The sequence below is a fragment of the Desmodus rotundus genome, chromosome 9 (assembly GCF_022682495.2).
Source record: "Desmodus rotundus isolate HL8 chromosome 9, HLdesRot8A.1, whole genome shotgun sequence".
Lineage (NCBI taxonomy): Eukaryota > Metazoa > Chordata > Mammalia > Chiroptera > Phyllostomidae > Desmodus > Desmodus rotundus.
In genome coordinates this window covers 113,028,291-113,051,320 of record NC_071395.1, presented here as the reverse complement: position 1 = coordinate 113,051,320, position 23,030 = coordinate 113,028,291, and the positions used below count along the sequence as shown (strand labels likewise).

Genomic DNA, 23,030 nt, shown 5'->3' with positions numbered 1-23,030 from the left:
CCCTAGGGCCAGGCTTATCCAATCAGAGCGGGTTGGAGGGTGGGCCTTGAGTCTCGCGGGGCGGGGGTACGGGTGCCGAAAAGCGCTAGACTTTGGGATGTGTCTTCTTTTGGGGGCTGCTGGCGTGGGGAAGTCGCTGTTGGTGAAACGACTGCAGACTATCCTTCAGCGCCGGGCGAGGGGGACTGGAGAGACGGGGGGCACCTGGGGGTGGAAGGCCGGGGTGCGGTTGTTGGGGACGCCTGGGGGGAACGGAGTTTAGGGGATGCGGGATGTTCATGGGGCGGTCGGGGGCGGGGTCGCTTTGGGGGCTGGAGAGGGAGCCTGTGGGGATCCGGGGAGGACCAGGGCGGGATCTGGACGCCAGCCGCCCTGCTCTGCCCTGCTTGAGGTCCTTGACCGCCGCGCACAGCTGAGCTCTCAGGATGGGAAGGGCGACCTGGGCGATCCGCCCCCGACGCGGCCCACGGTAGGCGTCCCCATTCCGCGGGTTAGGTGGAAACGGTACCTTTTTCGGGTGGCAGTGTGGTTTGGGTTGATAAGCCGGAACTGGAATCCAGCTGGCCGATGCCTTAGATAAAACCCAGGGGAAGCGAGTGGGGTGTCACGGGAAGGAGCTGGTCCCCCTAGGACACAGCTGCGGTGCAGGTGGGTGCATGGCAGGGGATCCGAGGCTCCCTTTCACACTGTTTAGATCCCTGTCGCTGGCCGCCCCACAGGCGAATCCCACTGGTGGGCGTTGAGTCTCTGGCCACAGCCAGCCGGGAGGGGTGGGGCTCAGAACTCCTGGAAGCCCCCCTTCGGTATGGGTTCTGCGTTAGGGTCTAAGACCTTGAGGAAGGGCCTGTAGGGAGGCCGCAGTGGAAAGGGTAGGGCACGTGGCTATTCGGGAGTCCCAGTGGCAAAGAGCTCGTGGTGATCTCCGCCTCGCGTGTTTCCCCACAGGTGGGCACCGACCTCACTGACCTCACGGCCCACAGAAAGATCACCATCCGGGAGCTGGGGGGGTGCATGGGCCCCATCTGGCCCAGTTACTATGGAAACTGCCGTTCTCTCCTAGTGAGTCACTCCCTTTGAACTCTTTTGGGGAAGCTTGTCCCATGTCGGTATTGTCTAGTTCCCAGCCTCACTGTGTGTAGGGTGGAGTTTGGGTTTCTGGGCGACTGGGAGTCAAGGGAACAAGGCCTCTGCTGCCACTTCCTTCTAGGGACCCAGCCTGGTCCCTGGTGCTCCTGCTTGTGAGCTAACTCTAGAGCTCTCTGGAGGCTCTCGGAGGGCAGTGTGGGGTCCTGCCTGGTGCCTGCCCTCTCCCTTGTGGCCCTGGGTGTGTTTTTGTTTATGCTTGAATCCCACATCCCTGGGTTTGTCTCATCCTGGCAAGGCCTGTGCCCCAAGTTCTGGGGCCCTTCCTGGGAGAACTGAGGGGCACGTGAGGAGAGAGACTTCTGTGTAGGTGGAAACGAGTGACACCTGGTTACTCTCGTACACTGCATTTCTTTCCGCTTCTGCCTGTCCCAAGGTCCTTTGTCTCAGGTCCTTTCGCTCTTCCTGAGCCAGGTCTGTGATGCCAGGGGAGGAAGCTTACAAGGGTTACCTCCATCAGAGTGGCCCTGAGCGTTTTTCCCTTCCTCCCAGTTCATGGTGGACGCCTCCAACCCCACCCAGCTCTCCGCATCCTGCGTGCAGCTCCTGGGCCTCCTTTCCGCAGAGCCACTGGCAGAAGCAGCGGTCCTGGTACTCTTCAATAAAACGTACGGGTCCGCCAGCCGAGAGGGAGCGCAGAGGGTTCCCGCAGAGAAGCTCCTTGGAGTGTAGCCAGGAGAGTGGCTCCCTGGGGAGGGGCAGTGGGGTCAGAGTGGGCCTGTGGGGCCCACTTTGACACGGTGCCCCTTTTGCCCCAGTGACCTGCCCTGTTACATGAGCGTGGAGGAGATGAAATCGTTAATCAGGCTCCCAGACATCATCGCTTGTGCCAAGCAGAACATCACTGTGGCAGAGGTCAGTGCCCGGACTGGCACTGGCTTGGCAGAGGTGCTGCGCTGGCTCCAGGACACCCACAGAACCAGCAGGTGACCACCAGGTGGAGAGTGTGGCCGGACAGCTCCGAGCGGAGGAGGCAGAGGACAACCCTGCTTGGCCTCCGGTCTGTTCTTAGGAAGGCAGCTAGCTGACCCAGCGTAAACCAAGATGGTGGGCTTCTGTGCTGAGCTGCGGTGATGGGTAAACCGAGGCACCCAGATTACAAACACTCCTGACAGCTGACGCTGGAATGAAGACTGTCCAGGGCTGGGGGAGCAGGACTGCCCACCAGAGCTCTGGCCCTCCTGAGCACCCAGTGGAGCGTGGAGGGCGGGGGGCTCCGATGGAGCACAGGCGCCGGCAGGTTCGTGCCAGGCTCTGCCGGCCAGCGTCCCGCTCAGTGTCCTTCCACTTCGGCTGAGGGAGCCGGCAGGAGGAGTGTTGATTGGTGGATGTGTCCCAGGGCACCCGTAACAAATTACCACAAACTGACTTAAAATAACCGAAGTTTCTGGTCACGGCGCTGGGAGCCTGGAAGTCTGAGATGGAGGTGTTGCAATCAGCAGGATTGGGCCCTGCTCCTGGAGGCCCTAAGGGAGGCCCTGCTCCTGGCGTGTCTCCCAGCTCCTAGTGGCAGTGGTGATTTGGGGGGTCCTTGGCCCGGAGCTGGCCGAACTTCCACCTCTGCCTCTGTCTTCACATGGCATTCTCTTAAGGACATCTGTCATTGGACTTCGGGCCTGCCCCAAATCCAGGGTGCCCTTGAGATCCGTAATTACATCTGCAAAGACTGTTTCCAAAAAAGGTCGCATTTGCTGGTTCTGGGGGTTACAACTTGGACAGATCTCTTGGGGGCCACTACCCAACCTACTCTACTGGGTGAGGAAAGTGCCGCCCAAGTGTGGTCTGCAGGGTCAGGCCTCACAGTGCCCCTGGCCTTGCTGCTCACAGCCTGCGCTGCTGCTGGGCGCCCCCCTCAGGCTCGCCCATGAGATCATCCCAGACCTCGGGATTTGAGCAAAGCCCAGTTAAAAGCATGAAGTGTTAGAAGGACCCCTAAACTAACTCATCAGTTCTTCAGCTAAGGGGTAAGAACCCCAGAAAGGAGGAGCATGGTGTGAGCTCTGGGGCCCGCCCTCAGGGCGCCAGCAGGCCAGACCCCCCCCTTTTTCACGGCAAACTTCTGAATTGTGTAAACCATGTTCTGCACATTCAAAGTGAATTAACAAAATAAAAGCAACTGAAAACCTGAGAAGAACCTCCTAACGCGCCACTGGAGCACAGCAGCAGGTCTGTCCAGCTTCAGTGGGAGGAGGACCGAAGCCCTGAGCTCCGCTCTACACTGAGCTAGTGCCCTTGGGGGCAGAGCTGCCATGTGTATGTTGTAGGATAAGTTGTTGATTAGTGAGAGGTTTTCAGGGTAAAAGATGCAAACAGAAGAAAAACTAGTTAAATTTTAACAGCAAAAAAAAACCCAATACAAACTCAGATATCTGAAGTTGTATTTGTTTTGTTTTCTGCATTTCCAAGGCCTGTCTGCAAAAGTGGTCTGGGAGCAACGACCCCCCCGCGTCAGCGAGCGCTTCTGTGACCTAGCGCTTGGTTCCCACATCAGCGCCGCACCCCCACTGGCAGGGACAGCGGCCCCTCGTGGAATCGAAGGAGCGCCTCGTGTGGGCACACCCAGTCTGAGGCTCAGATCAGTGTCTTCCACTGGCCAGGCATCAGGCAACTCACGCGAACAAGGAACCTCTGAAAACCGAAACACCAGCCCGAGGGCTGTGGTGATGCCCTGTCGTAAATCCCGAGTCCGCACACCGACCTCAGTGGCCACTGTAGGCGACCGCACGGCCAGGGTAGCCCTCCTCCAAAGATGGCTCCCACGCTGTGGGGACTCAGCAGTGGCACACCCTGAGCAGGTGGTCTCACGCTGACCGGGCCACAGAGCCTGGCCCGGGGCTCTATGCTCCCCACCTCGTGTCCCCAGCTGTGCCACTCTGGAATCCAGGGGGCCTGTGACGGGTCTGCTCCACCTAAGTCCACAGTGTGTACGTTACTTGGCAGTTAGGGGCAGGATGATGGGATTGGCCCGTGTCCCTCTCAGCCTGGATCCGTGTTCGGGACAGAGGTGTGGGCAATGCCAGGCTCATGGGAATGATGCTGGGTGTGACTGGCTGTCTCATCCAGGCGCTGGCCCCACCGACGGGGGTTCGGGGCAGATGGTGTCCAGCGTGACACACAGGCCTGGCAATGGTCACTTGGGAGAGTAGTGTCCAGGGAGGGAAAAAGGACAGCAGACACTGGAGCTCTTTCCAGAACTTGGGAACTGGTACACCAGGCTCTGTGTCCTAGGCTGTGTCCAGGGAAAGGGCTTTGGTCTCTGGTCCCCTGCTTGTTCTCCCCCCGCCATCATAGACCCATCTCTGGCTTCTTCCCGGGAGGGAGGCGGGCTGACTGAGCCTCCCGCCGCAGCGTCTTCATGGCCCTGTAGGCCTGCACAGCCCGTTCTCTCTCCTCCGCCACAATCCGCTGTCTGGCCATCGAGGCAGCCGGAGGCTGGGACACACCGTCAGGGTGCAGAAGCACCCCCAGGATCAGGGACTTCTTGCCGGGCTGAAGGCCAGAGACAAGGTGCGGCACACGCTCAGGGACAGCCCGGCCGGAGAGCTGCTCAGCCCAGTGAGAACCACACTCACAGTGCCAGACAGGGAAGCCCCCCGCCCTTGCTCACCTGGACCCTGCTCACACTCATCCTGGGCTTGGCAGTCAGCTCGGGGGGCTGCAGGGCGACCTCGCCGAACCTCACTGTGTCTGGAGGGGCAAAGGGGAGAGCCTGAGGCCCGCTGCCCACGCACCACCAGTTCTAGCACCTGAGCCACTGTCTGCCCGTCCACCGACCAGGAGGGGGCAGAGGTGCCACTGGCCCCCAACCCCCACCCAAGGCTGACACAGTCCCCTCGGGGAGCCACCTCGGAGCAGCTCCTGCTCCAGCCTCTCCGCTGCCTTTTCCTCTTTTCTCTGCCGGACTTTGTCCAGTCGCCGCCTCTGGAACCTAGGGAGGAAATCACAATGCCATTCAGATTCCCAACTCCCATTTCACCAGGCTCAGGAGGCGGTGGAGGTCACCCTGCCCAAGGCACAGCCCGGGCAGCTGCCACCAACCACCCCACAGCTATCCACCAGAGAGGGCTCTGAACCCAGCCAGCCAACAGCTGTGAGAGGGAGGCACCGCACCTCCTCCTCTGCTGAGGGCTCTCAGACCTCTGACAAGAAAGGTGACATTGGGAACAGAACCCCAGTCCACATCCAGGGAGAAAAGGTGGCATCTGCCAACCAGAAGGGGAGCCCCAGGGCTGCGTGTCAGGCTCACGCGGACACCCAGCCTCACACCAGTCCGGCTTTCCACAGGGCAGGCATGCCCCTGGGCAGCAAGCCCTCCCCGGGAGTCGGAGCCTCGCCTTGTCTCCACACCCTACAGCAAGCAGCCCAGGCTGGGCAGCTGGCCCCGACCTGCTCTGGTGCTTGGACCCCTTGATGATTTTCCAGAAAACGCAGTGACGAGGTTAGGCCCTCAGAGTCTTGAGGGTCAGAACCTCCCCGAGCCTCTGAGGTGACAGAACACTGTTACTGCAGAAGACAGTCGTGGGACCCCAAGCCCCCCAGCCCCCACTCACGCTTTCTTCCGCTCCGACTTCTCCTTGGGAGCAACCTGCGCCTCGGGCTGCTGGTCTGCCCGGTTCTTGCTGAGGAAGAGCACGTGCTGGGCCTCCTGCTCCATGCGCTGGATGTAGGCCCCGTCGGACTCCCCCTTCCTCTGCTTGAACTTGGGGACAGTGATGTCTGGGTCCACGCCCTGTGCTTCCTTCTCCAGCGTCCTTCTGAAGGCCTCCTGGGCTGAAGACAAAGGGAGATGGGGTGTAGGCCCTGAGGGGCAGGAGGCAGGGGGTGGCCCCACAACTATCCCATGGGCATTCCCTCCAAGACCACAGGACATAAGGCTGGGCGCAAGAGGGAGCAGCCAACCACAGTGGCTGAGGGGCTCTGAGATGCCCATCTCGGGCACCCACAGCGACAGGGTCCCCACAGCCCTCGGGGACCTGTCAAAGATGTCACTGCAGCTCGGCTGAAACAGGAAACAAACTCAGTGTCCACCAGGGGGTGACCGCTGAGTGAGTCCCATGTTCACACGGAGACCCACTGCCCAGGTGGAGAGGGAGCACAGTGGAGCCCCCACGGGGATGTGGACAGACCTGTAAAGTCCCCGGTAAGCAAAAACCCAGGAGACACTACATGTGTAGACGGTATAGCTTTTATGTCGTGTGGACTTGAAAATATGCAGATTTCTCCTGTGCGTGTAGGAGAAATACAGGGAAGGTGAACAGTGGTTTCTTTCGGGAGAAGGGAGGCTGCGCCTCACTCCATACCTTTCGGATTCCGTGTGTGTGAGCGTGTATCTTTTAAATAACCTAACCAGGAAAAGGGCTCGTTCAATGACCACAGCTCAAATGTGCTGCTTCCCCCAGGCCAGCACACCCCCTCCCACCCTGCCCTTCTTGCCTGTTTAGTTCACTATCCACTGGTCGCCACACAACCCCAGTGAAGAGCCTGGGGTTTCGACAGAACTACCAAACAGCAGTGCTGTAAAGCCAGCCCTGCCTCTGAGGAAGCAAATCTATATCTACACAAAATAGAAAGGCTCCAGACTCCATTGCCCAGCGTGCCCTAAAGTCACCTCTGGCAGACGCTGAGGGGTGGGCAGGGCCTGGCCTGGGGGAGGGGTGGGAAGGGTCTGTTTGTCAGAGTGAGCCCCATCAGTTCTCTCCTTAACCCCCCGGCACAGCCCACCTCCCTCCACCACCGTCTTTCACTTGCAGGAGCCTCAGGGGCCTGCCCTGTCTACTCTCCCTTCCCCGCCTGTTACACAGTGACCTCTCCTCAAAGTAAATATGTCTACACCTACCGTCCCCTCTGATGGGTCTCCACTGCACTTGGGGAACCAGTGCTCCCTGCCCCAGGCCCAGGGCTCGTTTGGAACCACATCTCGAACCACACTGCCCCCAGCAGCTGCTGTGGCCCTGGACACTAGGGCCTTGGGTCAGTCCTCCCCAGGCTCCCGCACCCTGGGACCAATGACACGCCAATGAATATCTGGGTAATTAATCTTTATTGCTACCCATATGAGCCCGCGCATTACCCTCTTTCTTTCTCTTCTTGTTACTGACAGGGTTTTTCATTTCCTGGCGGCTCTTCATAATCTCTCGGAGCCGGAAAGGAATTTCCTGTTCATCCTGGTTCTTGGGCTTGCAATTCACTTTCTTCTTCTCTTTGCTAAGGAGGAGAACACGGGAGTGAGACGCACCCCAAGCCCAGCAGAAGCAGTCAGAGGAACCGGAGCTGGACCTGGGAAAAGAAGCTCCGCAGGCCACCCTGGCTGCGGTGGGGCACGCCGGCCAAGGCAGCATCCTCTCCGGGAGGCTGTCCCTGAACTGGGTTCTCGCAGAACGCTCCGAACGCCCCGGGGGGCCGTCGCTCCCTGACCTTGTCCAGGCTGACAAAGACGGCACCCTGGATGGTGGCAAGTGCCACGCCGGAGACTCCGTCGTGCCTCCGCTCGCCCGCTGACCCTCCTGCACGGACAGGACAGGACGAGCGCCCTGGCCGGGGGAGAGGCGCGGGCACACTTCAGGGCGGTGAGACCAACCTGCGCGGCCTGGGCCACGGCGCCGAGCGCTGCTTTCCCTGCGGCTCCTGCCGCCGCCCCTGCGGCCGCCCGGGGCCCCCAGGCCCCGCTGTCCCCGCAGGGACCGCCGCTCGGCGTCCCGCTCGCGCCATCAGCACGCGCCGCCGTCCCGGGATAAGCTACTTCCGTGCGCGTGGTCCCGCCCCACGACCGCCACTTCCGCATCTTGCGCTCCGCTCCGAGCCATGGGGGGGGGGGGGGGGGTGCATCTCCCAGCCGAGTCCGGATTGGTCAAGGAGGCCGCCGCTCATGACCCGGAGGCTGGGGCGCGCGTGCGCCGTGGGCTGAGCCGGGAGCGATGGTGCTGGGGCGTGTAGCAACGAGAGGCCGGGCGGTGGCAGCAGCTGCCCTCTGCTCTGTAAGTACCTGCGGTGGCGGACGCGGGGGGGGGGGGGGGGGCGGGGGGGACTCGTTAGGGGGTCCGGGACAAGCCTGGGCTCGCGCCGCTGGCGGACAGTGCAAGGGCTTGCGAGCCTCGCCGCTTGTCGGTCCTTCTCTCGCCCAGAACCGCTGCGGGTCTGCGAGAAGGGGTTTTGCCACTGGACAGAGCCCGGGGAGAGTGCCAGTCGGTTCTGAGCTCTTTCGCCGGAAATACCCCTGGAGCGTCCGCTGTCTGCGAGCCCTTCGGGGACGCTGCAGTGGACAGGAGCTGATGCTCCGCGCAGGAATTAGGGAATAAGGAAGGTTTCGGCTGAGCCCGGCAGTTTCAGTGCCCTGGAGACACGGGGAGCCGGGAAGGGGGCTCCAGAGCTAGGCTGGGGCTGGAGGTACAGGGGGGACTGCCCACAGGCCTTCGGGGATGACCTGGGCGGCCTGGGCTTCTCCTGTGGCAGGGAAACCGGGACTGAAGGGACGAGGGATTCTTGTTAGGGGAGAAACTCGGTTCTTCTCGCTGATGCGGTAAAGAATTACAGATCAGCGAGTGTATGACCGTGAGAGCAAGGTTTATCAGTGGTAAGTTCTTACGGAAGAGAATGGGCCTTGCCGAAGGGGGTGAAAGGCTTAGGTTCATGGCAGAGCGAGGTAAGGGTGGCAAGAGCAGAACTTCTGTAGTTGGTGGGAGCGGGGGTGAAGAAATGACATATTGATTGATGGGTGAAGGTGGTGCCCGCTTCCCCCGGGGACGTGGCTAAACAGACGTGGGCGTGGGGCGCCGTCTGTTAGCCGGAATCCTGATCTTGCTCGGACTCCATTTGCTCATCGTGTTTTAAAACAGGATACGTGACAGGAGGCAGTTAATTAAAGTTGGGGCAGTTGCCTAAGATTATTTATGGCCCTTTCTGTAAGCATTAGGAACTCCCTTGTAAGACAGATAATGACCAGAGGCGGGCAATTAATCAAAGTTATATATGGGTTTTTTCTTTGGGCACTGTGGACCCTCTTCTCGTCCCCCTTCTAGACTTTGGGACAAAAGCAGTTTCAAAGGCTTTCTTTCCCAGCTAGTGGAGACCATACATAGAATTCAGGTGCTCCCTCCTCCCATGCTAACAGCGTTTCTTGTGGGGTTCAGGACACCTGGCAGTATTATCAGACCAGGCCCAGGACTGCTGAGTTACCGGGTGAAGCATGCCTCCTCCTCCCTGCCTCGGTTTGCTGTCCATCCTGCCTAACAGTGTGATTAGTCAGATGGGCAGAGGGGATGGGCAGTCTGCACTGGTTGGAGAGGGAGAGGTGGCTTCCAACCACCCCCACTCCCCGTTCCTGTCCACCGCCCGCAGAGCAGAGTCGTCTTAGCTGGAGGCGCCCAGCTCCCCCCCCAGCCTGCCCCCCCACCCCCATCCGCTGCAGTGCATGCCCAGTGCCAGGCCCTGAACCCAGCCCAGCTCGCGGTCCTGCCCTGTCGTCCTCATGCCAGCCGTCACATCCATCTAACAGATGGAAACCGAGTCTAGAGGTGGAGTGCCTTGTCTGAAGCCACACAGGGAGTGAGGAAGCCACTGACAGGAGGCTGAAACTCCCCTGGAGCTGGGGGCAGGTGAGGCCTTACCAGCTTCCTGGAGACTCACAGGCTTCTCTGCATTCTTAGGGGCCGGGCCGACTCTCCAGCTGGGACTGGTGCCACTGGCTTCCTGGAGGCGGCAGCACTCCGCACAGGCACTGCGCCCGGATCCCAGTCTGCGAAGGCCGCAGAGAGTTCAGGAAGGACCATGTGGACGAGGGCTCCCAAACAGGGGCAGATGGCACGAGGTGTCCCAAGTCCTCCCCGCCCGGCGGGGGCACCTCAGAAGCCCCGTACCCCTCACCACCTGAGCTGCAGCCCCCCACAAACTGCTGCATGAGCGGCTGCCCCAACTGCGTGTGGGTGGACTACGCAGACACGCTGCTGCAGCACTACCAGGACGGCGGGGCGCGGGCCCTGGCCGCCCTGCAGGAGCATGTGGCTGACGAGAACCTCAGGGCCTTCCTCAGAACGGAGATCCAGCTCCGCATGAGGAGCAGGGGCTGAGCCGGCCCGGAGCGCCCACCCAAGCAGCGCTGTGGCGTCCTCCACCCACGGCCCCTGGTGGGGCTTGTGTCAGGTGGGATCGGAAGAGTTAGTTATTGAATTTACCTGAAAATAAATCAGTTCTCTGTGCTTCTGTCTGAAGGGCTTGTGTGGCCTCGTCAAAGGGCAGGAACAGGTTGTCACAGGAGGTTCCACGAGCACCTTACAACCTCCCTCAGCCTGTGAGGGGGAAATAAGTTCCATTTCTTTGAATATTCAAGTGACACGGACCCCAGGGGCCCCCTTCTCTGCCCTAGCATCTCCGAGGTCCCCGCCAAAGGCTGGCTGAGGTTCCTGAGCAGTGCGGTAGAGGGAGGGTCATCTGGTCCCATGAGCTTGCCGTTGGCAAAGCCCTTGGCAGGCATGGAAGCCCCCAGGCAGCCTGGGAAGTTACCCATTGGTCCAGCTGCAGTCTGTCCCTAGCTGCTGGGGCTCTTGGGGAGACACCAATCTGCCAGCCAAGTAGACGGCTGCAGATCAGCCAGCAGGGGCCTGAGCACTTTGTAGCCACCAGTCCTTCCAGCCCACCTAGGGCACAGCCCGCAGGGCAGCTGGCCACAGCAGAAGAACGAGGGGGCCTCAGGCATTAACCTCAGAACCAGTGTCCCCGCACCAGCCCAAGCCCTCACCGCCCATTCCAGTCGCCTGCTCATCCTCACCGGTGAGTTTTCCCCTCATCCCCCACTCCCCCTCCAGCAATGTATCCCAAGCTCTGATACCAGTGTCTTGGACAGGGCAGGGGTTAAATGAATTTATGCCAGCTTTATGTCCTTGTGTACAGGAAAAGCTAAGGTTGTAATCTCACAAGGGATTTGAGCTGATAAAGAGCCGTTCCCTTTCATGTAAAGCCAGTGTTCCCACAGAGATGCGGATCTGTGGGCGAGGGGAGGAAGCCACACAGCGGTGGACCGACACCGGGTAGCTTAGCTGCCATCTGGCTCAGCTAAGGCGTGTGTGTCACCCAGAAGCGTTCAGAGCATGGGTCAGCTCAGAGACGCATGGTTAGGGTGACACGTGTGTGTCAGGCTCTGTCTCAGGGCTTCCAGTCTGACCCTGTCTGTGCACATTGGAAAAGGGCCTGGGAAGGGAGAGGTTGTCCCCAGGGACGGCAGCACAGCAGAGCTCCGCACTCTGGGGGCCCACGGGCATCTGCCGCAGATCTCAGCGATGTAGCGAGAGGTTTTCTGTACTTTTCTTAAAAATGCAGAATTCTAGAAGGCTTTCTGTAGGCACTTGGGAGCGTGTGTGCACGCACCCCACCCGCCGGGCCCCCACACAATTAGCCTTACTTCAGAATTCAACAGTTCCAGCAGAGGCCCTTCCTTGCAGCGTGGGAGCCCCACAGAGAAGCCACTGGCCTGGCCCCCGGCAGTGGGGCAGGACCCTCCTCAACGAAGAACATGGCCATCCCGTGTGCCAGCGGCATGTCAGGACCCGCGTGCTGAGAACTTCCTGCCGGCGGGTCTCCCTTTGTTCGATGGACCGTCCATCTGTCCGTCCGTTCATTCATTCATTCATTCCACAGGCACTTACCTAGCACCTGTGAAGTACCTGGCACTGGGCTGGACACAGGTCCCACTCCAGTGCAGAAGACAGGTTAACACGAGAATATCCAACTGCAGTGAGATCTCACCTCATACCTGTCAGACTGGCTGTTACCAACAAGCCAGCCAACGAGTGTGGCAAGGATGTGGAGGAAAGGGACCCCTTGCACCCTGTGGGTGAGATGGTAAGTGGTGTAGCCACTGCCAGAAACAGCGTGGACGTTTCTCAAACAATTAAAGTTAAAGATAGAACTTCCACCCTGGCTGGTGTGGCTCAGTGGATTGAGTGCTGGCGTGTAAACCAAAGGGTCGCTGGTTCGATTCCCAGCCAGGCTACATTCCTTGGATTGCAGGCCAGGTCCCCAGTAGGGGGCGCTCGAGAAGCAGCCACACTTCGATGTTTCTCTCCCTCTCTTCCCCCCCTTCCCCTCTCTCTAAAAATAAATAAATAAAATCTTTTAAAAAAACAAACAAACTACCTACCCTATGACCCAGCAATTCGACTCCTGAGTAATTTATCCACAGAAAACAAAGACACTGATTTAAAAAGATGCACGCAGCCCCGTGTTCATTGCAGCACTATTTACTGCATTAGACGGTACAGGAGGCAGCCCAGGTGTCTGCCGATGGACGAGGGGCGAAGAGGTTGTGCAGACGCAATGGAATAGGACTCGGCCAGCAAAAAGAGCGGAACCCAGCCATCAGCAGCAGCACGGGCGGACCTGGGGAGAATCATGCGGAGTAAAATAAGTCAGAGAAAGACAAGCACCATGTGATGTTACACGAGCGGGATCCCAAAACACAAAGAACAGGAACCGACTCACGGCTGCGGAGAACAGACTGATGGCTGCCGCCAGGGGCAGATGAAAGAGGTGATGGGTAATAAGAGGCCCCGGCTTCCAGTTGTGAAAGAAACGACTCACCGGGTGTAAGGGGCGGCATAGGGAAAACAGTCAGCAGTTCATAGTAACTTTGTACGGTGACAGATGGTGGCTCGGCTTTTCACGGTGATTGCTTCGTAAAGTGTGTACGTGTTGAATCACGACGTTGTATACCAGAAGCCAACAGAATAGTCTGTGCCAACTAGAAAGTTAAAACAAGAATTATCCAAACGTATGACTCCGTGCCCAGTGTGATGAAGGCAGTCTGGCTGCTGCGAGGTCTGGGAAATGGTCACCCTGGTCCAGCCCGAGGGGGTGCCCTGAGGAGCCGGTACTGGGGCAGAGCTCTGCAGTCCAGGGAGGACGGAGCTAGGGGATGGAAAGGGCTCCTTGGAGAGCGAGGAGGGAGGAATGAAAGGTGAGCCCAAAGAAGGGGATAGGGGCCCCCTGGCTACACAGGGCTTTGGGGGCCATGAAGGTGGTTCTCAGAAGTCAGAGGACCAGATGGGATGGGGGTGAGGGGCCCAGTACAGCAGCCAGTGTGTTCGGTACTCATTTCAAAGGTGAGCTGCTTCGGGAGAGAGTCCCACCCTGCTGGCCCTCCCCGATCACACTTCCCCTCCCTGGCCTGGCTCCACCCGGCTCTTGCTCCCTGCAGGCCCTTGACTGCACCTGAGCCCCATCCCCGACCCCCAGAATCCTCAGCGGTGGTGCCCACCCCAGTGGCCCTGGCAATCTCATTGGTGTGGTGTCAGGGCACAGTCTTAATCAGCTTACCCAGCCACAGGATAAATGCCCGGCAGACACCCTGGTGAGGGAGGCCCGCCACTCACCCCCGTGGCCCCCTGAGACCAGCCCAGAGCTTGGTGAGTAGTGACCTCCCACAGTGGCCTATCCTGGCGGCCACTTGCCAAGGGTGTTGGTGGGCATCTGCCCAGAGGGTGGGAAGCTGGTGGGCTTTTCCCACCTTGCCGAGGCCTGGGTCTCTGAGAGCTCACCCACTGCCCTGTTCAGAGAGGATGCCCAGCTGGTCCCCACCCTGCTCCCCATAGCCAAACGGTGGTGCAGGCTGTCCCCAAGGCCAGTGATGGATGGTCTGGGAGTCTCAGGCCGCACACGTTCAGTCAACTTGGGTGGGCACCAGCCATCGGCGTGGCTGTGGCCAGGGCCGCTCAGGCAGCAGCTTCTATGGGGCCAGCCTGGGATCCTTGGAGCTCCATCAGGGTTCAGTGCCATCTGCGCCAGGCCCACTGCCCAGGACCGGGGAAGGGGTCCAGCTGGGCCCGCTCCACCAGGGCTGGGAGGACTGGGTGTCGGGCCGGAGCTCCAGGCCTGCTGCCGTCCCCCTCGGGCCCCCCTGTGCTGGTGCTGGGCCTGGCACAGAGGCTAAACCTTGGGGCCGGAAGGCCCATGGCGGGTTCACCCCAACTCCAGGGGCCCGGCACCCACTACTGATCCTCCCTGGTCAGTGGGACCACCTGTCCATGCATCTCACTTGGTCTCAGCCTTGACGCTCCAGCTAGCAGCCCTTGGCAGCCCACCAGACGGGACGAGAAAGGGGACCAGGAGACGGTGCCTGGGCCGTGCTGTGCGCTGTGGGGGCAGCGCTACCGTCTGTGTCACATGTCGCTCCAGAACCTTCTGGGCCCCAGTGGCCCTGAGGGATTAGTCTCCCTCCAGTGCTAAGAGGCTTGGAGTAAGCCGAGCTGCCCTTGCCCTTGGCCAAGGTCACTGGGGCTTAGGGCATTGAGGTTGGGGGGAGAGGAAAGGAGGTCACCTGCACAATGGTGCAAGGACGCCAGCAGGCAACCTGGGCACCCAGAGGGGCCACAAGCACTGTGAGCGGCTGGGAAGACCCTGCCGGTGAAGGAGCCGCAGCTCAGCCCAGCGGCATCTCCTGCTGAGCCAAGCACTACCCTGCCCGGACACCCCTTCCTTGCGTCCCCACTTCATCAGCAGGGCACTGCTGGGTGCCTGGCATGCCCCTGTGAATACAACAGCACCGGCCAGTCCCGGGGATTGTGGAGGGGAGCAGAGGAGGGGAGACACGTGAGGAGGGGTGCACGGTGGCCCCTGTGGAGCCCCCATGGAGGCGGGGCTGCTCTCTGGGTCACCCTCAGGACCCACAGGGTCTTGGGTTTCCGGGTTTCCTCCGATGGCTTAGGACCTGCTGGGGGGTTGGGAGCAGGAGGGCTGACTGGGACCCTGTCTGCTTTGCCCCCAGCCCACAGTGTGAGGAAGTCCAGCAGCCAAAGGTCACCACAGGGTCCCTGCCAGACTGGCCATGAATCTGGAGCCACCCAAGGCTGAGATCCGGTCTGCCACCAGGGTGACTGGGGGGCCCGTTACTCCCAGGAAAGGGCCCCCCAAATTTAAACAGCGGCAAACCAGGCAGTTCAAGAGCAAGCCCCCTAAAAAAGGTGTCCAAGGGTAAGCAGAGCTGGGGAAAGGGGTGCCTCTCTCGGGTGGTGGTGGGTGGAGGGACCCAGCCCCAGGCTGCAGAGCTGGGAGGTGGGGGCCTCAGCCGCTCTTCCCAGGCATGGGTGGTCCTGCTGTCCTCTCACAGGGCTCCACAGAGCCTGGGTGGGCGTCTCAGGGCCCCTGTCACTCCCAGCCACTGTCGCCCGGTGGTTCTGGGAAGCTCGCTCGCTGTCATCTAGACACTCGGCCACAGCCCACCAATGTGGGTCCCTGCACACTCACCCACACCCGGGGCACACCCACAGACACTCCATATCCTCAGAAACCTGCACTCAAGGACAGATGTAGCCCTGCGCACCCCACTCCGCTCTCATCTTGGCCACCGCCCTGACCCCTATGTCCTTGCAGGTTTGGGGATGACATCCCTGGAATGGAAGGCCTGGGGACAGGTATGATGCTAGGGTCTGCCAAGTTCCCCCAGCTCAGCGGCCCAGAACGTCCAGGGGCCCAGCACCCTCTAGCTTGGCCAGGCTGAGGCTTGTTTAGGGTCCTGCCCACAGCCTGGTCTTCATTTTCTCCCAAACACCCCACTTCAGGTCCCCCTGAAGCAGGGTGGTTTCCACACAGTGGGTTCACCTGGTGTGTGGAGCGGCTGGGAGAGGAGGACCACTTGCTGTCCCCTCCCCCGCAGCAAGGCCCACCTTCTTCCCTCCCTTCCCTGCAGTCTGCTGCACCCACTTCCTTCCTGGGTGGGGTGCCCATTCCACCCCCCCAGAGCTGGTGTGTCCTGGGAGGAGGGTCTTAACCACTTGGGGTGTGGACAACAGGGCCCCGAGGGGGCAGCGGGGCCATAGGACCTCCTAGACATGCTGGCCCCTTCCCCTGCAGACATCACAGTCATCTGCCCGTGGGAGGCCTTCAACCACCTGGAGCTGCACGAGCTGGCCCAGTACGGCATCATCTAGCCTCCCCTGCCACCCGCTCCAGCCCCCCACCCCGCTCAGGAGTCCTGCAAAGAGGCTCGAGGGTGTCAGGATTGTGCAGGTTGTAACTGGGTGTCTGCGGACCCTCAAAGGGCATAACCTCAGGCCCCTGGACACCAGGAGCCCATCACCTCCCCACGGGACGCCCTGCTTGACTTCCTGAGAGACTGGCCCACAGACCCTCTCATCCTGCAGCTGGAAAACCAGGGCAGGATCTCCCAGCCGTGTTCTTCCCAGCCCAGCCCCCATTCTCCCTGTCCCAATGAAAGGCCAAGCTGCCCCCACAAGCCATTCCCAGCTGGTTCCCCTGGGTGGGCGTGGTAGGTGGCGGGAGTCCTGGGGGCATCAGAGAGCAAGACCCCTCCAAACCCACTGAACCTGTGGGAAGCTTGTCCTTTCCAGCATGGCCCATGCTTGCTGTCCGTTTCAAAATAAAATCATTGTGCCCTCACTCGCTCATCTGGGTGTGTCGGGAGTGGGGCAGAGCCTGGGGCTGTAGGTAGGATGAAGGCACAGGATTGTGGGGATAGGAGGAGCCTGGGCCTGTGAAGGCCGGGGAGGCATGAGCAGCCAGGCCAGGGTGGGGCCCAGAGGGTGGTAGAACACCCCTGCCAAGGGCAGCCAGGTGGCCAGAGCCGGCCTCACCAAGGGGGCAGAATGGATGAGGCCCAACAGCATCTCACACTGCAGGAGGGAGCTCCTACCCCCACCTCACAGGGCAGGAAGTAAGTGTAGAGACGTGGAGTAATTCGCCCAGTGGCCCGGCTGGCCCGTCCTTAGTGTCCCCTAGAGCTGGACTGGCCGGCACCTGTGACCCAGCAATTCCACTGCTGGCATCACACCCCGGAGAAGCAGGCTCACCCCATGCGGACCTGTGCCAAACGGTCCCTAGCTGGTCATCACCTGGAAGCGGCCAAGTGCGTGCCCAAGGGGACCAGTGCAGTGACCAGATGGTGCCTCTCGGGAAGGCCCCTCTGTGACCCTTTATGTGACAGCTGGAAAAGACCACCCTAACAACGAAAGGCGATGAAGCCACACAGAGGCTACCGCAGGGAGGGGACCAGGGAGCCGACTGGGCTGCATCCTGACCTGGTGGTGGGTCCGCGGGCGTTTACACAGGGAAGAGCCTCTCAGGCCGCTCACTTGAGTTTGGTGCGATTTACTGTGTGAATGATACATCTCAAGAAAGTTTACTCCCTCCCCCAAACTCCCTCTAGAGGAGAGTCCTGGGCCTTGCCCTCAACCACAGAGTGGACAGGAGACAGGGAGAGCCAGCCCCCAAGGAGGGCAGGTGCAGGCCTGGTGAGGCAGGGCCTCAGGGAGGTGGTCAGAGGGGGCTCAGGGTGAAGGGCTGAGGCCGGCCTCAGAGGTGGGTGTCGGACACGGACACCTGGGCCCTCAGTGGGCAGGGGAGGGGCTTTCAGGCAGGGCCTCCAAGTCTGGGGGTCAGAGCTGGGGTGGGAAGTGGGAGGTCTGAAGCTAGGCCTCGGAGGCTAGGGGGTGGTCAGATATGGGGGTCAGAGGTGGGCATGGGCACAGGCAGTGAAAGTAGGAGCTGGAGGTGCCCTCTGGCCTGGGGGCCTTGCGGGCACCCTCCATGGCCCCCAGGCTGCGCCTGTGAGCATCAGCCAGCACTCTGACCACAGCAGTTTGTGAGCAAAGGGGCAGTGCCGTGGGTGGCCCCTGGGGCAAAGGCCTCTGAAAGAGCAAAATCAGAGGGCAGCTGGGCCTCGGGAAGGGGAACCTCAGGGGCCAGGGGTGCGGTAGTGTGGGAAGGCCCTGCGTTTGAGGCATGTGTTCATAGCTGCGGGTCAGCCCCAGTCCTGCTTGGTGGGGGTCCGGGCCCAGGGGCGGACAGCCAAGGCCCTCAGCAGCTGCATAGCCAGCAGGAGCTCCGCCCCCTGGACCAGCACCACAGCGACCACGAAGCTGCCCATTGCCCGGGCCTGAACACGCAGCCACTGTCGGAGGGGCGCACCGCAGCCCCCCAGGTGCACTGCTGTCTGAGCCACGTCCTCCAGCAGGCGCAGGGCGCCAAAGCCGCACTGGTCGTTGACGGAAGCTCCTGCGTCCTGGGGCTCCAGGCAGCAGGAGGCAGGAAGGCCACAGGCCCGGACCCCCGGGGAGCTGCAGTTGAAGTACCTGCAAGGGGCGCTGGCATCACTCTGGAGGGCAGCACACACTCTTCTGCTGCCCAGTGCCGGGCGGGGGTGGGGGGGAGAAGGGCTCCTACTCACCCACATGCTTCCCTGGCCACACCCAGGCACAGGCACGTGCACACGCAAGCACACTCAGGCGGGAGTGCACACGCATGATGCCCACACAGGCCCCTGGGCATGGGTCTGCGCGTGCACACCTGCATGGGGACACTAACTGTGCAGGCAGGCTATGCCCAGCATCCTGGGGTTGGTCCCAGGGAGGCACGCGGTGGCCCTCCACACACGCAGACAGATGTAGTAGCTTCTGGGCTGGAAGGGGCATTGTTAGTGAGGTGGTGGAGGGGAGGAAAGCATTGGGCAGGGTGGGGGAAGGCCGCTTGCCGGGCCGTTGCTGCTGAGCTGTTCGGAGCAGGAAGAGCTGGGGCAGAAGATGGGCAGAGGCTTCTGTGGTGGTCATCAGGTCCTAGCAGGGGTGTGAGGGGCAGCGCTGGGCAGCGACCAAAGGTGGGAGGCTTGGGAGGAACTCCAGGGCCAGGGGTGGGTTGGGGGGGATTGTTCTCAACATACAGGCACCCACACACACACAGACACGCACACACAGAGACACACACACGAGGTGGTGGGAGAGTGTCCTGAATTTGACTTTTGATGTCCTTACTTTTGAATTTGTATGATGTCCTTACCAGAAAATACCCAAAAATGACTTTCTAATCTGCGCTTCTCCATTAAGTTCCTGCGTGTCCACCTGGCTGGGCCTGAGTGTGCACACACGGGTGTGTACGAGTGTGTGTGTGCACATGTGGGTGGCTGTGACCGCCCCCCCCCCCCCCCGCCCCCCTGGCTCCAGGACTCACGGGTTCTGCTGCCAGTCCTGGTAGGAGGCGGCCCCGCAGCACTGCAGCCCGAGCTGGACTTGGTCGATGAGGAAGCGCAGGTCAGGGTCGTCCTGGTAGTGGGCGATGGCCACCCGCAGGGCGAGCTCCAGTCCATCCTGCAGCGGGCCCCAGAGGGCCACCACCAGGACCCCCACCACGGCCTCCAGCGCCAGGAAGGCCAGGAGGCCCCCGGAGAAGCAACGCAGCAGGCAGACATTCTCGCAGAGGGCGCCCAGGCAGCCCGCCAGGCTCACTGCACTGACCGCCAGGCCCCCCAGGACCAGCCCCAGCATGGGGTCTGTGGGCAGGGGCCCCCCCCAGCCGCTCCCCAGAGAGCCCTTGACAGCCAGGCCCCAGAGCCCAATGGCCAGGGCCAGCAGGCCGAGCAGGGAGAAGAGGAAGTTGGAGGAAAAGGTCAAGCATTGGAGGCAGCTGCTTCTCAGTGGGAGGGAGGGGGCTGGGCCTCCCCCGAGGCCTGTCCTCCAAGCCTGTCCTGCTGGACCCAGGCAGCTGGAAGTGAGGAGCAGCTCCTGGCCCCCAGGGTCCTGCGGAGGAGCAGGGACAGGGTATCTCAGCAGTGTGACCCCATGACCCCATGGCTTCTGACCCAAGGAGTCAGAGACCCTAGACAGCCAGGAACATGGGAGCCTCCAGGCTGGAAAGGGCTCGTCCCAGCTCCTTTGGAACGGGGGCCTGGGAAGTACATGCTCCAGCAGCGCACGCCTCTCCCGCAGCCCTCTGCACCTCCTCCATAAAGGATGTGGTCCCGAGGGGACTGCTCCCCCAGGCTGGGGGCCACCAGGAGGAGGGCCCCTGCAGGTAGCCACCCTCTGCTTCCCCCTCTGGTGCTGGCCCTGACGTCCCAGAATGCACTCGGTCACCCCCACTACGCGAGTGCTGACGCTGTGCTGGGCCCACGGCAGGGTGACGGGGGCCACCGGGAGACCAGGCTCCTCGAGGTGCAGGGCCTGCCCAGGGGCCCACCTTGCTCTCTAGCAGGACCTGCAGGCAAGCTCAGGGCCCTGGCTGTGCCAAGGCAGAGGGAAAAGGGGTGCTGAATGTTGGCGGACCCGTCCCTCTCTTGGTCCCCCACGGAGGAGTGGCTCATTGATCAGTGAGGTTTGGAGCGGCCGAGGAGCCTGTCCCACTCTGCCCCAGTGTGGACAATCTCTGTGTCAGACCTGCCTGTTCCCCTCCAACCACAGGCAGGGCTGGGAGGGCCTCTGGTCTCTCCTGCCGGGCGGAGGGACAGCCAGCCACACCCCCAACCCCCGCAGGCCCTGCTCAGGGACCCACAGGCGGAGGCGGTCCTGCCAGGGCTGACGTCTGCTGGGGGAAGAGCCCTGGAGCTGTGGTGTGTGCCCAGGCAGGGGTCCCTTCCAATGCAGTCCACCAGGAAGACGCTGCCCCCCAGCCCCCACCTGTCTGACTGCACTGACGCTTTGCTGATTCTGAACTCGGCGCGGAGAAAAAGAGGGTTGTCGTCAGCCCTCCGGACCCCAAACTCAGTGGGAGCAAAGGGTCAGGCTGCTGGCCCTGCGGGTCAGGTGCCCGTGCTGCGGGGGGTCATGGGTGTGGGTTGAGGGGCCATCCTGCAGCTCCACAGCCGCTGGGAGGAACATGGCGTCCAGCACCTCCTGCATCCTGAGCCGGAGGGCACCTCAGATCTGCAGAGAGCGCCCCCCATCCCTTGTCCAGGGGCTGCACTGGGCTGAGCGCCATGGGCAGTGGGGCGGGGCCACAGTGGAGGTAAGGAGGCTGAGGGGTCTGGGGGTGATGGAGGGGGAGGGGCAGGATATGAGGGTGGGCACCTTCCCCCAGGCGTGCGCTTCCCTGGGGGCATGGACACACCAGCGCTGTGTCAGATGCAAGGGCAAGGCCAGGTCACGTTACACAGCCCAAACAGGGCGCTGGGTGAGGGTGCGTATCTGGTTAGTAAAACCCCACCCCAACCTCAGCAGCTCCATGGGCCTAGGGCCTGGGGACATCTCCATCCAGCTGGGGGAGGCCACCAGGGTGCTGGCTTACCTGGGACAGCAGGGGGCTCCTCTCTCCCTCCTTCATCCTCCACCAGGACAGGCGTGTTGGTCCCTGCCGGCCTCTGGCTGGGACCCCAGAGCTGGTGCTGCTGTGTCTCCGGTCACTCTGGGAGCGGGAGCCCAGGGCGGGGCGAGCTGTGAGCCCCACCAGGACAGCACGGTCACGAGGGGATCATGTGAGGAGTCACATTTTAGGGCTTAGGGTGGGCTCTGCCTGGGCAGATGCAGCCGCCTTTCTTCTGGAGTTCGGTCCTGGGCCACACTCCTTGGGCACCACGTTGGGGTGCTGTTAGGGTGCTGGCCCCAAGGCCGTCACTGCATGGCCCAGTGTGGCCCTCGGCCCGGCAGTTCCAGCGGCTGCTCCCCCGGCTCCCCCAGGGACACAGAGCCCTGTGAACTGACTCAGAGTGACATTCCCAGGCCACCTGCCTGCAGCTAACTGCTGGCTTAGCCCCTGATTGATTCCCTGTAAGGGCGAAACAATACCCGCTGGTGAGATCACATCCTTCCTGTCTACAGGTACCTGGCATCGCCCGCCCTCTGAGCTTCTAAGGGGCAGGATTTGATCACGGTCACCATCGTGCCCAGTGCCGAAAGGACGCTTGGCACACAGCCGCCACGTGGACAGCCGGGCTGCAGGCTGCCTCATCCCCACGTTGTCCAACCCCCACCTGCCACCGGCTCTGCAAGACCTCAGGCTCAGGCTGGCCACACCTCCTTTGTCCCCTCTGTGATGTGTGTGAGGTTGCCATGCGTACATCAAAGCTCAGCCCATGAACTGAGGGGTCACCGGTTCGATTCCCAGTCAGGGCACGTGCCTGGCTTGCAGGCCAGGTCCCCAGTTGGGGTCTTCTGAGAGGCAACCGATCGATGTATCTCTTGCACATCGATGTTTCTCTCCCTCTCTTTCTCCTTCTCTTCCCCTCTCTCTATAAATATAATCTTAAAAAAAAATAAAAGGACCACCTACCTCACAGCAGGCAGAGGTCAGGACAGAGGTCAGGGCAAGGGTAGGAACTGGAGATTAGAGACCTTGTACAGTCAAGCTGTCACTCAGCTCTTCCCCAAAGGTGACATCCGAGCCTCTTCAGTGACTGCACCTGGTTCCAAAGCCAGGCTCTCGGGTGCCAGCTGTCACCTCCCTCGTTCCATCTCAGTGCTGTCCTAATATTGGGACGAAAGGAGTCACCGTGGCCACTGCTGGACTGTGTTCCCCAAATTCACATGCAGAAGTGCCAACGACAGGGCCTCTAAGGGGCTCATTACCTTCACATGAGGCCGTGAGGGTGGCCTCACGGTGACGTCCTGATGAGAGGAGATTGGGACCCACAGCGAGACGCCAGGGATGCCTGAACACAGAGGAAAGACCAGGGAGAAGGTGGCCGCCTGCAAGCTGAGCAGAGAGGCCTTGGGAGAAACCAACAGGCTGGCACCTTGGCCTCAGACTTCTAGCCCCCAGACTGTGAGAAATCAGGCTAAGCCACCCAGCCTGGGATCTTCTGTTTTGGCAGCCCCAGGAAACAAACACAGCTACTAATGCAACGTAAAGAATCTGTGTGATTCCTTCTCAGTGCCGAAATGGAGACGAAAAGTAAGCAACATGTGACAGGGTGGCATGGCTGTCACCGGGCAGCGCTCCAATACAGCCAAGTTAAGGCAGCTCACCAAGATGCGGCCTTGCCCTTCTGGAAGAAATGCGTTTAGTTACAAGAGAAGCAAAAATGTCAGCAACCATTCTGTAGAAGAAGAACAGGAAAAAGTCAGAGTGGACCCGCCTTCCCCTGCCTCCCCCAGCTCTCAGCCACATGGGCCTCTGTGGTCCTTAAGTGCCCCATCGCGTCTCAGGTCCCTGGGCCTTTGCACGTGCTTTCCCCTCACCCTTGT

At 61.2% G+C, this 23,030-nt stretch overlaps 5 protein-coding genes and 1 long non-coding RNA gene across 10 annotated transcripts; 3 read left to right on the top strand and 3 right to left on the bottom strand.

The window, feature by feature from the left end:
* The first annotated feature begins 71 nt into the window (after positions 1 to 71).
* ARL16 (ARF like GTPase 16) lies at positions 72 to 7,437 on the top strand. Of its 4 annotated transcripts, XM_045190244.3 has the most exons (7): positions 72 to 158; positions 411 to 469; positions 946 to 1,059; positions 1,636 to 1,751; positions 1,902 to 2,069; positions 3,550 to 6,283; positions 7,353 to 7,437. In XM_045190244.3, exons 1-6 carry the CDS (start codon positions 98 to 100, stop codon positions 3,608 to 3,610), a joined length of 579 nt encoding a protein of 192 aa, XP_045046179.1. In that variant the 5' UTR covers positions 72 to 97; the 3' UTR covers positions 3,611 to 6,283; positions 7,353 to 7,437. The 4 variants fall into 4 exon arrangements, with proteins under 4 accessions (XP_045046179.1, XP_053766471.1, XP_053766469.1 ...); XM_053910494.2 differs by lacking the exon at positions 72 to 158 and having other exon boundaries at positions 220 to 469; XM_053910496.2 differs by lacking the exons at positions 72 to 158; positions 946 to 1,059 and having other exon boundaries at positions 205 to 469.
* CCDC137 (coiled-coil domain containing 137) lies at positions 3,505 to 7,921 on the bottom strand. Of its 2 annotated transcripts, XM_053910493.2 has the most exons (6): positions 7,721 to 7,921; positions 7,214 to 7,347; positions 5,694 to 5,913; positions 4,989 to 5,071; positions 4,751 to 4,830; positions 3,505 to 4,632 (listed from the first exon to the last, which is right to left on the bottom strand). In XM_053910493.2, exons 1-6 carry the CDS (start codon positions 7,849 to 7,851, stop codon positions 4,429 to 4,431), a joined length of 852 nt encoding a protein of 283 aa, XP_053766468.1. In that variant the 5' UTR covers positions 7,852 to 7,921; the 3' UTR covers positions 3,505 to 4,428. The 2 variants fall into 2 exon arrangements, with proteins under 2 accessions (XP_053766468.1, XP_024409557.2); XM_024553789.3 differs by lacking the exon at positions 7,721 to 7,921 and having other exon boundaries at positions 7,214 to 7,481.
* Positions 7,922 to 7,967: 46 nt separating this feature from the next.
* Positions 7,968 to 10,334, top strand: OXLD1 (oxidoreductase like domain containing 1). Its single transcript, XM_053910492.2, has 2 exons — positions 7,968 to 8,117; positions 9,786 to 10,334. Exons 1-2 carry the CDS (start codon positions 8,058 to 8,060, stop codon positions 10,203 to 10,205), a joined length of 480 nt encoding a protein of 159 aa, XP_053766467.1. The 5' UTR covers positions 7,968 to 8,057; the 3' UTR covers positions 10,206 to 10,334.
* Positions 10,335 to 11,698: 1,364 nt separating this feature from the next.
* LOC128779184 (uncharacterized) lies at positions 11,699 to 12,787 on the bottom strand. The gene is made up of 3 exons (XR_008425079.1): positions 12,712 to 12,787; positions 12,272 to 12,510; positions 11,699 to 11,822 (listed from the first exon to the last, which is right to left on the bottom strand). It is a non-coding gene; the product is annotated as an uncharacterized lncRNA (long non-coding RNA).
* A 672-nt stretch (positions 12,788 to 13,459) lies between these two features.
* Positions 13,460 to 16,524, top strand: PDE6G (phosphodiesterase 6G). The gene is made up of 4 exons (XM_024553965.3): positions 13,460 to 13,535; positions 14,894 to 15,099; positions 15,499 to 15,539; positions 15,979 to 16,524. Exons 2-4 carry the CDS (start codon positions 14,954 to 14,956, stop codon positions 16,053 to 16,055), a joined length of 264 nt encoding a protein of 87 aa, XP_024409733.1. The 5' UTR covers positions 13,460 to 13,535; positions 14,894 to 14,953; the 3' UTR covers positions 16,056 to 16,524.
* A 707-nt stretch (positions 16,525 to 17,231) lies between these two features.
* Positions 17,232 to 21,241, bottom strand: TSPAN10 (tetraspanin 10). Its single transcript, XM_024554049.3, has 3 exons — positions 21,136 to 21,241; positions 19,087 to 19,652; positions 17,232 to 18,215 (listed from the first exon to the last, which is right to left on the bottom strand). Exons 1-3 carry the CDS (start codon positions 21,169 to 21,171, stop codon positions 17,885 to 17,887), a joined length of 933 nt encoding a protein of 310 aa, XP_024409817.2. The 5' UTR covers positions 21,172 to 21,241; the 3' UTR covers positions 17,232 to 17,884.
* Between the last annotated feature and the right edge of the window lie 1,789 nt (positions 21,242 to 23,030).

What these genes read in the sequence shown, in the direction of transcription:
- ARL16 (XM_053910494.2), top strand. Translation starts at nt 266, where the DNA reads ATGCGGGATGTTCATGGGGCGGTCGGGGGCGGGGTCGCTTTGGGGGCT. An exon ending in CTGGTACTCTTCAATAAAAC is followed by an intron (nt 1,752 to 1,901) that starts GTACGGGTCCGC and finishes CTTTTGCCCCAG; the next exon opens with TGACCTGCCCTGTTACATGA. An exon ending in GACACCCACAGAACCAGCAG is followed by an intron (nt 2,070 to 3,549) that starts GTGACCACCAGG and finishes TGCATTTCCAAG; the next exon opens with GCCTGTCTGCAAAAGTGGTC.
- OXLD1 (XM_053910492.2), top strand. Translation starts at nt 8,058, where the DNA reads ATGGTGCTGGGGCGTGTAGCAACGAGAGGCCGGGCGGTGGCAGCAGCT. An exon ending in CAGCAGCTGCCCTCTGCTCT is followed by an intron (nt 8,118 to 9,785) that starts GTAAGTACCTGC and finishes CTGCATTCTTAG; the next exon opens with GGGCCGGGCCGACTCTCCAG.
- PDE6G (XM_024553965.3), top strand. Translation starts at nt 14,954, where the DNA reads ATGAATCTGGAGCCACCCAAGGCTGAGATCCGGTCTGCCACCAGGGTG. An exon ending in CCTAAAAAAGGTGTCCAAGG is followed by an intron (nt 15,100 to 15,498) that starts GTAAGCAGAGCT and finishes ATGTCCTTGCAG; the next exon opens with GTTTGGGGATGACATCCCTG. An exon ending in AATGGAAGGCCTGGGGACAG is followed by an intron (nt 15,540 to 15,978) that starts GTATGATGCTAG and finishes CTTCCCCTGCAG; the next exon opens with ACATCACAGTCATCTGCCCG.
- TSPAN10 (XM_024554049.3), bottom strand. Translation starts at nt 21,171, where the DNA reads ATGAAGGAGGGAGAGAGGAGCCCCCTGCTGTCCCAG. An exon ending in GGAGCCCCCTGCTGTCCCAG is followed by an intron (nt 19,653 to 21,135) that starts GTAAGCCAGCAC and finishes GCTCCTCCGCAG; the next exon opens with GACCCTGGGGGCCAGGAGCT. An exon ending in CAGGACTGGCAGCAGAACCC is followed by an intron (nt 18,216 to 19,086) that starts GTGAGTCCTGGA and finishes CGCCCCTTGCAG; the next exon opens with GTACTTCAACTGCAGCTCCC.
- CCDC137 (XM_024553789.3), bottom strand. Translation starts at nt 7,481, where the DNA reads ATGCTGCCTTGGCCGGCGTGCCCCACCGCAGCCAGGGTGGCCTGCGGA. An exon ending in CAAGAAGAGAAAGAAAGAGG is followed by an intron (nt 5,914 to 7,213) that starts GTAATGCGCGGG and finishes CTTTGTCTTCAG; the next exon opens with CCCAGGAGGCCTTCAGAAGG. An exon ending in AAGTCGGAGCGGAAGAAAGC is followed by an intron (nt 5,072 to 5,693) that starts GTGAGTGGGGGC and finishes TTTCCTCCCTAG; the next exon opens with GTTCCAGAGGCGGCGACTGG.